A 10,909-nucleotide genomic window follows, 5' to 3' on the forward strand; every position below is an offset into this window, starting at 1 on the left:
ACAAGGGTTCTTTGAGGGGGCGGGGACTTGTTAAGGGGTGGGGTTCTCGAGGAAGAAGGAGGTGCCCTAAAGGTAGAGGTTTCTTTCATCGGAGAGATGATCAAAATAGAGAGCAAGTCCAGGCTGATCGCTAGTTGGAAGGACAGGAATCTCAACTTTATTCGGGGCAGGAGGGATGGAGTGAGGAGGAGGGGGAGGCAGAGCCACGCAAGGTCTGGGCCGGCCAAGGACTCACTGTAATCCCGGGCAGTCCCACCCTCCGGAGAAGTCCGGAGGGGTCAGGGCGACCAGAGGTTGCGGTTGTAGAATCCGAAAGGCCTGGGAAATGGGGGGAGGCTGGGAAAGTGCAGCTTGCTGGGCACTCTTCATCGTGGAGGAGCCTGAAGGGTGTACTTTTCTGTCCTGCTGATTCACAGGACAGTTTTCCCGACCCCGACCTTCAGAGGACAGTAGGAAGGAAGGACGGACTCGCGGGGCAGCTAAAAGACACTCACTCGAGCAGTCGGCCCCTCATTCGCATCAGCCCTTCGGGCTCCAACGCCCACACCCACTGGCTCGGGCGGGCGACCACCGGTTGGGGGTGTGTCCCTGGGGGGCGTGGCCGCTGGCGGGAGGCCGGGCTCGAAAGGGTTAAGCGGAGGCTCGGCCCAGCCCCGCCCCCCGGCAGGCCGCGGAGCCTGAACCCAGCGGCGTTGCGAGCAGCCGCTACCCTCCCGCCCGCCTCCGCCTGCGGGGAGCTCGCCTGCCCGCCGGCGCCCCGACCCACTCTGCCACCACCGCCGCCCAGCCTGGGCCCAGGCCCTGAAGCCAGCCGAGCAGCATCCTCCCGGGCCCGGCGAGACAACGCGGCGGGGGCGGGCCCGGGATCCCCATCGTCCATTCTCGGAGCAGGAACGCGAGCTCCGGCGCCTAGGATCGGGCTCGGCCCGAGCCCATGGCGAGTGCGGCCTGCCTGGGTCCTGGAGACCCTGCCATGTGAAGCAGGCCCGGGCTGGGCCCCGGCCATGGCAGGAGAACGGCCCCCACTGCGGGGCCCTGGGCCCGGGCCCGGCGAGGCGCCGGGGGAGGGCCCCCCAGGGCCGGGGGCCACAGGCGGAGGCCCGGGCCGGGGCCGTCCCTCCTCCTACCGGGCTCTCCGTAGCGCCGTGTCCAGCCTGGCGCGTGTGGACGATTTCCACTGCGCGGAGAAGATCGGGGCCGGCTTCTTCTCTGAGGTCTACAAGGTAGGACGCGAGGAGAGGGCAGAGGGGCGGGGCCCAGCCAGCTTGGGGAGCTGGAACCGGGTACCCGAAAGCGAGGGGGCAGTGGCCCACGAATCCCTGAACCTGTCACCCTCCAGGTCCGACACCGACAGTCAGGGCAAGTCATGGTGCTGAAGATGAACAGGCTCCCCAGTAACCGGGGAAACACGCTACGCGAGGTGCAGCTGATGAACCGGCTCCGTCATCCCAACATCCTGAGGTGAGCGAAGCCCCAGCTGCTTGCCCCGTGAAAGGCAGAGTGGGAACGGCCAGACCTCTGACGGCCTATCCCCCTCTCTTCTAATCCTTTTCCAGGTTTATGGGCGTCTGTGTACACCAGGGGCAGCTGCACGCTCTCACAGAGGTGAGGATGGGCAGGAAAGGGGCACCTTTCTAAGTGGTGCAGGAGTCTGCAGGACAGGTGGATCTACTACTGAGGGATAAGGAGACCTTCCAGGAGAAGGGGTCCTGAATTCCCCTTGAGCAACAGGTCTAGCTAGCCCTGTATCCCCAGAAACTGTGACTTCAGATAGAACTTTCTGCAGTGATGGAGGTGTTTTCTGTGTTGTCTGATTACAGTAGCCATTAGCCACATGTGAAATGTAGCTGATGTGTCTGAAGAACTGTTTGGTTTTATTGAATTTTAGTTATTTAGATATACTGTAAATAGGCGGAGGGAGCTCTGGTGACCCAAAGGGAGGAGGTTCGAATTCATCAGCTTCTCTGAAGGAGAAGAAAAGGAAAAGTCTCTTCTGGACAACTTACGAGTTTGAGAACATGACTAGTGGCTGCTGGACTGAACAAGGCAGTCCTAGAACATGAATGGGGGACCCTCAGAGCACAGACTGGGATCCTTATTTATCTTGGCTTATAAATGAGACTTAGAGCAGGCACTGAAGCTTTGACATTCATTCCCCTTCTACCTCTGTGAACTAGTACATGAATGGGGGAACCCTGGAACAGCTGCTCAGCTCCCCTGAGCCCCTGTCCTGGCCTATCAGGCTCCACCTGGCTCTGGACATTGCCCGAGGCCTACGGTATCTTCATGCCAAAGGTGTATTCCACCGAGACTTGACATCTAAGGTAGGCTGGCCAGGTGGGAGGAGGCAAGCAGGGAATTTGAGACTGTTAAGTTGTAAATACCATGGACTGCTAGGAAAACAAATAGATTTGTCCTGGAAAGGGTTAAACCGGGTGGCTCCTTGGAAGCAAGGATTCTGAGGCTCTAACATACTTTGGACATGTTGTGAGGAGAGACCCGTCCTTGGAGAAGGACATCATGCTTGGGAGGGTGGAGGGACAGCGCAGGAGAGGAAGGCCCTCTCTGAGGTGGATTGATTCAGTGACTGGGATAATTGGGATGGGAGTGTCAGAGACAGTGCGATTGGCACAGGACAGAGCAGAGTTTAGGGCTGTTGTACATAGGGTCGCTATGAATCACAAGCGACTCAACGGCACATAACAAGTTGTAACTGACCTATTGATGTCAAAATGTGAATAGTAGATACATTAAGATGTTTGAATATATATAGGCGTTTGGACAAGACACTGAAGAATATTGCGGGGCTGGGGACACTTTAAGGGGTTAAGTGATAGATTAGAGATTTGGGGGACTTCGAAGAACCGGAAGATCAGATAGGTTTAGGGTTATACAGGAATAGCAGGGTTGTGTGTGTGAGTCCAGAAAAGCAAGAAGGTGAGATATGTAGATGGGGATGCTATTTCTGCTTCAGAACTGTCTGGTCCGACGGGAAGACCAAGGCTTCACAGCTGTTGTGGGTGACTTTGGGCTGGCTGAAAAGATTCCTGTGTATAGGTAAGGTCAATATCCTTGTCCCTTTAAACTTCCTGGGGGACCCCTACCTAAGTAAATCGTCTAAAATGCTAGACACTCAGGGATGTTTTTCTTGGGTTGGGAAGGACTTCATCTCATCTTTTGTTTGGGGGAGATGCCTGAGTAGGGTAATTCTGACCACCCTGCCCCTCTTCCTGCAGGGAAGGGGCAAGGAAGGAGCCACTGGCTGTGGTGGGTTCCCCATACTGGATGGCTCCAGAGGTATTGCGGGGTGAGCTGTATGACGAAAAGGTGAGACACCAACTCTCCAGATCATCACAACCTTCCAGAGACTTTTGGAATATTCTCACAGTGGCCTAACCTAAGCCCTTCAATAACCCTGCCACATATTCAGGAAACTCTAAAATCCCACACCCAATGCATGAAAACTGCCAAGACTCCCCCATATTTCTGGTACGTGGCTTACCTCCTCTTGTTGACTTTGTCTTTTACCCCAGGCTGATGTCTTTGCCTTTGGGATTGTCCTCTGTGAGCTCATCGCCCGAGTACCTGCAGACCCTGACTACCTGCCCCGTACAGAGGTGACTGGGTCTGCTTTGGCAAGGAAGGAGATCTCCATACAGGGTGGCTCATAACCAAGGAGGGTTCCTAGAGGTGGGCGTCCTGATGGAAGGGTGAACGAAGAGCCCAAGGAAGGCTAACTTGCAGGCCTCTCCCCTCTGCTGTCCCCTAGGACTTTGGTCTGGATGTGCCAGCTTTCCGAACCCTGGTGGGAGATGACTGCCCACTGCCTTTCCTGCTCCTGGCCATCCACTGCTGCAATGTAAGAGTCTCACTTACCCTTCCCACTCTACCTGCACCCCTAACTGTGGGCTGACGCAGCTGCCCCGAGTCCCAGGTGGAAGGAGGAAAACTCAGGGACCTTTGTTTGGGAGCACTTAGTGAAGCTACCCTGTCCTACCCAGATGGAACCCAGTGCCCGTGCCCCCTTCACTGAAATCACCCAACACCTGGAATGGATCCTCGAGCAGCTGCCTGAGCCAGCCCCTGTCATCAGGGCTCCGCTGACATACAACCAGGGTAAGTGAGCATGACCTTGACCCAGCTGACCTCCTCCTTAGAACACAAGGAATTCTCTCGGGGAGCTGAGATATATTAGTTGAGAAGGGTGGGGCAAGAGGCATCTCAAAGATGATAGTGTTGTAATAGTAGAGCCTGAGAGAAAGAAAGAAGGCAGGAAATAAAGGGAGCCTGAAAATTAGATCCTCCACCTCCCAAAGCATGCAGTTGGCTCTAGTCCCACTACCTCCTGTAGAATACAGAGGCCTCGAGAAGCTGTAATCACATACTGACAGCAGTGTTCACAGACCTCTCTCTCTGCACTGCAGGGTCTCATCTAAGAGGGGGTCCTTCTGCCACACTTCCCAGGCCAGACCCCCGGCTCTCCCGAAGCCGGTCAGACCTCTTCCTGCCCCCATCACCAGGATCACCCCCCAACTGGGGGGACAGTCTTACTCGAGTCAACCCTTTCTCACTACGGGAAGACCTCAGGGGTGGCAAGATCAAGCTTCTGGACACACCCAGCAAGCCAGTCACCCCTCTGCCCCTTGTACCACCATCACCACTGACCTCTACCCACCCGCCCTTGGTGACTACTCCAGAGATCGTGATCCAGCCTGGGACACCTGCCCGCCGCTGCCGCTCCTTGCCCTCATCTCCTGAGCTCCCCCGACGTATGGAAACAGCACTGCCAGGTCTTGGCCCTCCCCCTACAGGCCCCTCGACTGAAGAAAGTATGGAGTGTGAGGGCAGCAGCCCTGAGCCAGAACCCCCAGGACCAGCTCCTCAGCTGCCTTTAGCCGTGGCCACAGACAACTTCATCAGCACGTGTTCCTCTGCCTCTCAACCCTGGTCTCCCCGATCAGGACTTCCCCTCAATAACAACCCACCAGCTGTAGTAGTAAACTCTCCACAAGGCTGGGCTGGGGAGCCCTGGAACAGGGCTCAGCATAGCCTGCCCCGGGCGGCAGCTCTGGAACGGACAGAACCTTCGCCACCTCCTTCAGCACCCCGGGAGCCTGATGAGGGGCTGCCCTGTCCTGGCTGTTGCCTCGGCCCCTTCAGCTTTGGCTTCCTGTCCATGTGCCCCCGCCCCACACCAGCTGTTGCCCGCTACCGCAACCTGAACTGTGAGGCCGGCAGTCTCCTCTGCCACCGAGGGCACCATGCCAAGCCACCCACACCCAGTCTGAAGCTGCCTGGGGCACGCTCTTAGCAATGGGGCCTGTGGTCTCAGGTCTCCAACTTGGACTTCAGGACACTTTGTGAGGACAGAGTACAAATGCTGGACAGTGCCAACCCCAAATGGGCGACTAGCCCTTCTCCCGATACAGGGGAGTCTGAGTTTGGACTCAAGAGATCGAGCACTTCTTGTCTTGTCCAAGTCCCTGGGCTCTCTCTCCCGTGGGGATCCCTGAACCAGACACAGCATTGCGGACACACGAGACTAACACCACGTGCAAACTATTTAAAAGTATTTCAATAAAATTGCCTGGCTGGCTCCGGGCTGCCCCTATCCACTCAGCCCATGCGCCCTCCACCCCATGTCCACTTTGCTGTGGGAGGTTCTTGGGGAGGCCAAAGTCCCTTCTAGTGGCTTCTTGACTAGAACAGTCCTGTTTCTGGGACAGGGTTTCAAGCAGGCAACAGGCTGGCTGGAAGAAGTCTCAGACATGGGTCAATCCTTGGCTAGGCACACTGAGGGAAAACTGAATGGAGGTCATCACAGATCCATAGGCCAGAGGTTGGGAATGAGGGGCTCTTGTTGGTGTATCTGGAAGAATGAAACAGCAGTGAGCTCCACAGCTGACAACTAAGAGTTCCAAACCACTTTACCTTATCTCCTTCCCAGGCCCCTGGACAGTCACATCACCCACCTCCCTTCAGTGGCAGGCCTTACCCATCTCCCTGCCCAGCCCTTCTTTACATAGCCGACCAGGTCTCTGGAGGCCGTGAACTGTCATTCTCAGGAACCAGGTTACCCTCTGATGTCGGAGACCCTTCTCTTTACCCCTCTTCCCTGAGTTCTCCCTACCTCATCCCCATCCTTTGTACTTACCCACCTCAAAAGTGCAAAAAGTCCCTATGTGGATGCCTGAAGGCTGCCATCTCACAGATGCAGGGGAGTGGAGTTGAACACTTCTCTGGCTGCAGTTCTGGCCAATTAGATTGTATCTTAGCACATGGTGGGCTTCGTTTGGAAAAACCGTAACTGCTGTAACTGCTATAACTGCTGTAACTGGTACAGTAGAACTAGAGTCAGCTCTGGCCCTTCTTTCCCATCCTTCCACCACTTGCTCTTGCATAAATCTTAACCCACATCCTAATTGCCCTAATCCCACTGCCCAGACTCAGACCACACCTGAGTGTGCCTCACAGACCAATGGCTAGACTTCAACCAGAGAGGCTTTAGGACTAGGAAGGGGAAAGTCACCCAAAATCTTAAAAACTTGCTAGAGAACCTAAGAAATGACCACCACTCTGCCTCAGGGTCACTGAATTTGGTCCTCTTAAGGTTCTCTTATTCACTTTCTCCGGGCAGCCTTAGTACCCAGTGTGGCCCCAAGGGAGAAACTACAATCTCAGGCAGTTTTGTCAAGGGATAGAGAGGATAGGTGTCAAAGTTCATCATCAGCTGGGAAACTCTGGCTAACTCGTCAGTTTCTAAGAGAAGAAAAAGATGGCATAGGTTCTAACTTACTACAAAAAAAACTCTATATGCCAGGGACTACTAGGTGTCAGGGATAGAATAAAGCACAAGATTGCTCCAGTTACTAGTCAAAGAAATGGATAAAAGATCAGTTACTGCTTCCAAAATAGGACTCGGTGAGGAAATCTCTATTATACCTCTAGGACGGGAACATGGAGTTGAAAATACACAAAAAGTCTAGCAAACTTACTCCAAGTATGATGTGTTATCAATCCACTGCCAATTCTTATTGACATAGAGGCCAACCCAACCTGAATCATCACGTGATGGCAAAATCTGACGTATGGTTTCTCTGGAGACTGCCTAGGGGAAAGATTCAGACAAGGTATGTGGAGAGTAATGAGAAAGAAAATGAACACTAAGGATGCCTATGAGTTTTGGTAAAAAAGTTTGTCCCTGTGTTTTTCAAATATTTACATACAGGAGTAGGTTCACCCTTTGATTCACCACCTAGTTAGAGGAGAATCTCTGCCACCCTTGGTAAAGGGGTTATATGGTGGGCTTTTCTGGTCACAGGGAATCCCTAAAATTCAGTCCACCAAGTATGGATATCTTTTATTGAGAGGCCATGAGAGCCTAAGACACTTGTAACACTGTTAAATAGCCCTTAAAAGTAGAGCTGACCAGAAGGATGAGAAACAGTTTCGAGACTGTTGACTCATTTCAACTCTCATGCCAATTACTTGTCAGTTAGTAGAGCCACCTGGAGCACTGTGTTGAGAAGCACAAGCTATTTGCAAGTTCAGAAGTAAAAAGTATCATGATAGATTATCAATATCTACATAGACGAGGAAGGGGAAGCTTTGTATGCATGCCAGATGTGCACTGCCACATAATCCATACTTCATCTAATAAACCCAATACAGTTGGTGGGTAAGGGTATCCTTACTTGGTAATAGTTAACATCTTTGAATACGGCCAGGTCAGAGGACAAAGACTGACAATATTTTCGGCTGTCTTCCCAAGTTCTCTGAGTAGGTGAAAAATAAAAGCATCTTTCTCTCCTCAGAAGCCATCCTACAGGGCAGCAGATTTCTAAAAAACAGAGGGTGACATCACTGCCCAGCTTAGGTCTCAGCACTGATTTTGGATAAGTCACTCAATTAGGGAGCTCTGGTGGCATAGTCTGTAGGGAGTTGCACTAAAGGGTTCCCCTCAGGTGGTTCAAATCCATAACTGGCCCCTCAGTCAGGGAAAGGATGGGCAGTCTCCTCCAGTGTTATTTACAGCCTCTGAAAACCCCACCTGGGCCCAACTGAAAGTTGATTCTCTGACTCAATGACAATGAGAGGAAATGCTAAGTCTGCTTTGGCACAGCCTTGCCTCGTATATCCTCCTCTCACATCCTTAGGGACTGTGTTCCCATTTTCAAAATAGATGGATTCCCCACTCAGATCACTGGGAGTCACATACATGTGTGAGAATGCCCTTCCCTCAACAGTTTATACTCTATCGAGATGCTTATCCCTCAATGGTACATAACAAGGATTGTTGTTAGGTGCCATGACTCATAGCAACCCTATGAACGAAAGGCCTGAGCACTGTTCATACAAGGATGGATAATCTAATTAAAGCAGTGTCTTTAAGCTTTAATTAAATAAATAAACCTATCTTTAGGAAAACCTGCAAGAAAAAAGTTTTCTAACCTTCTGAAGCTTATAAAAAGAATTTTGCAACCAACCAATTTCACATCCAAAAACGGAAGATTCCCTGACACAAAGGTCATACCAGATTAACCAGGAGTATCATCATGTTGTGTTGCACAGTGTGGTGGATTGCTGGCTGCCACACTCCCCTCCCCTATAGGGTCTGCCTCAGATTGGCATGATTCCCCCCCAGTCCAGTGCACAGTCTCAGCCTTCTTCCTGTAAAGGTCATGTCAGCCACCACTCTGGGGTCTACTACTCCATTTCTCCAACAGCTCATTGACCCAGCATACACAGACCTAGCTCCACCATTCATATCTCCTCTCTTAAAATCCATCCTTGCCACAGATCCCTCCCAGCTCTCCCCAGAGCAGATACCTGGTGGGGAACATTGGAAGATAGTCTTCAGTGTGTTCTGCATGCTGCTGATCCTCTGCTCCAAGTTGCTCCTCTGATCCTCCTCCCTTCGCAAAGTCTCCTGTGTTTTCTCCCTTTCAGACTCACAGGCCTGTAATTGCTTTTCAGTGGACTGGCGAAGCCCTTGTTCCACCTGCAGCGCTTTCTCATTCTGGGTCAGCTTCTCCCTCGACCCCCGCAGCTCCTCTTCCCTGTGCCCCAGCTGGGTTATCTTTAGGTAGAGCTGCCTGTGGAGGCTGCTATTAGTAAATTCCAGAAAACTGTCTGTTTGTCCGAGCTGCTGAGACACCTGCAGGTCTGTTTGGTCATAATTTGATGATAAAAAATTATTTGGAGGGCAGTTTCACCAGACGTGCCCGAGTCTCAAGGCTTCAAAATCAGCCCTCTTAATGCTTCTTATGCACAAAGAGCTGAAATGTAAGGTCTGACTGCTTAAAGCTTAAGGAGGTACTGGGTAGGGTAAGGACAACTGAGGAGGATAGGCGTTTTAAAATAGGCTTGGCTGGAAACCAGGCCAAAAGCTAAGGGTTTATGGGAACGACCGTGCGCCCTGCTGAGGAAGGGTGGCTGTGAAGGGAACAGGAAAAGGTTGCCTGGGAGGAAAGTGGGGGACAAGCAGACTCACAGCGAACTCCCAGGCAGATGGCGGCCACCCCTAATAGCAGGCAGGTGAGGACCAGGCCGAGGAGGAGGTACCACGTGTAGGCTGCACAACCTTGGGGAACAAGTGGGATGAGGGGGCAGTCAGGAGGGAATTTATAGCCTGGGGAGTTGGGAGGGGGGACTCACAAGCACTCCTAACAGCAGTGTACGGCTGAGGGGGGTTAAGGCAGGTTTGTAGGGTTGAGGGAATGATTCGTAGACAGGGAGGGAGTGTTCAGAACAAAGCCGGGGCTTGTCAGACAGGGTGGGTGGAGGGCGGTATGAATTAGAGTCGCTGAGCAGTCTGGGCCCACATAAGGGAATGGGAGATCAGGAATGGGTGAAAAGGGACTGGAGATGTGGGGGGACGCCAAGGCTCCGGGAGGGCTGCGTCCCGAGGGTCCTCCCAACCAGGCTTGCAGCCCAGCCGCCCCCACTAGCGGCCCACGTGCGTCCGCCGCTCCACAGCCACCCTCGCCGGCCGGATGTCACAGCGGCTGGGAGACGCCCCCGCGGGGGAAAAGGCCTCAGGCGGCCAAGCGAAGTCACGCGCGTGGGGGACAGACGCCACTCACGGGGGATGACCCGCCCGGCGGCAGCTGACGTCACGGAGCTCCAGGCCGCAGGTGGTGGCTCCGGCTTGACCCCTGCAGGTAGCAGAGGCTCTAGCGAGCTGGTGGGCGGCGCTGGGCCCTTCTTCCCCTCCCCTCCACCCACTCCCATCCGCAGCCGGAGCCCCAGGGCACCCCCTTCACCCGCCAGAGTTGCTCATCTTTGCAGGGACTGTCCCTCTTGACTCTGGCCTTATCTTTTCTCTGGGTACCTCTCGTCTCTCCCTGAGCCTCCTTTTCACCTACTTCAGGGCCACTTTCTCTGCCCACCCCATACTCTCTCCATAGAATTCCTCCCATCCTTCTCCTGTACCTTCTCACCTCCCCCATAACGCCCACCAGAACGCATTTCCCCACAGGGCTGCCCTGCCCCTGAGCCCTCACTTCCCCACCGGCTCCCCCACCTTGACCCTGACATCTTGATTCTCTGCCCATTCACCTAGTTCTCCTGCTACAGACACAGCTCCCACATTCAATTCCTAGGTGTGGGGTACCTGTTTTGTTCTCTAATCCAGGGGGAGCCATACCCACTGGCCCCTCTGGAGCCGAGGGCACTTGCACATTCTCATAGGTGAGTTCCCCATCCTCATAAGCCTCTGAGTCTGGAGAGGAGTAAAAAGGGACCATGATGGGAATCAGGTGTGGAAGAGTCTTGAAGGAAGGAGGGATACAGACAAAGTTGAGGAAGCTGGCCCACCCTTCTTACCCTGTCCTAGCCAGGTGGAGATGCTCTTCTTCAAAGGCGCCTTCACGAACCTCAGGTCAGCATAGGTGATGGCTTCAGCCAT

At 53.6% G+C, this 10,909-nt stretch overlaps 2 protein-coding genes across 2 annotated transcripts; one reads left to right on the top strand and one right to left on the bottom strand.

Annotated features, from left to right (window-relative positions):
- Positions 1-877: 877 nt before the first annotated feature.
- On the top strand, positions 878-5,610 carry TESK1 (testis-specific kinase 1). The gene is made up of 10 exons (XM_006886817.1): positions 878-1,223; positions 1,340-1,461; positions 1,557-1,605; positions 2,178-2,324; positions 2,975-3,057; positions 3,237-3,327; positions 3,534-3,617; positions 3,770-3,859; positions 4,002-4,116; positions 4,425-5,610. The coding sequence occupies exons 1-10, from the start codon at positions 1,005-1,007 to the stop codon at positions 5,309-5,311; spliced, it is 1,887 nt and encodes a 628-aa protein (XP_006886879.1). The 5' UTR covers positions 878-1,004; the 3' UTR covers positions 5,312-5,610.
- A 174-nt stretch (positions 5,611-5,784) lies between these two features.
- Positions 5,785-10,909, bottom strand: CD72 (CD72 molecule). Its single transcript, XM_006886940.1, has 7 exons — positions 10,828-10,909; positions 10,616-10,723; positions 10,086-10,157; positions 9,494-9,583; positions 8,830-9,165; positions 7,695-7,840; positions 5,785-5,793 (listed from the first exon to the last, which is right to left on the bottom strand). The coding sequence occupies exons 1-7, from the start codon at positions 10,907-10,909 to the stop codon at positions 5,785-5,787; spliced, it is 843 nt and encodes a 280-aa protein (XP_006887002.1).

Source organism: Elephantulus edwardii, unplaced genomic scaffold, assembly GCF_000299155.1.
Source record: "Elephantulus edwardii isolate Elephantulus edwardi_28Jun2011 unplaced genomic scaffold, EleEdw1.0 scaffold00052, whole genome shotgun sequence".
Taxonomy (NCBI): domain Eukaryota; kingdom Metazoa; phylum Chordata; class Mammalia; order Macroscelidea; family Macroscelididae; genus Elephantulus; species Elephantulus edwardii.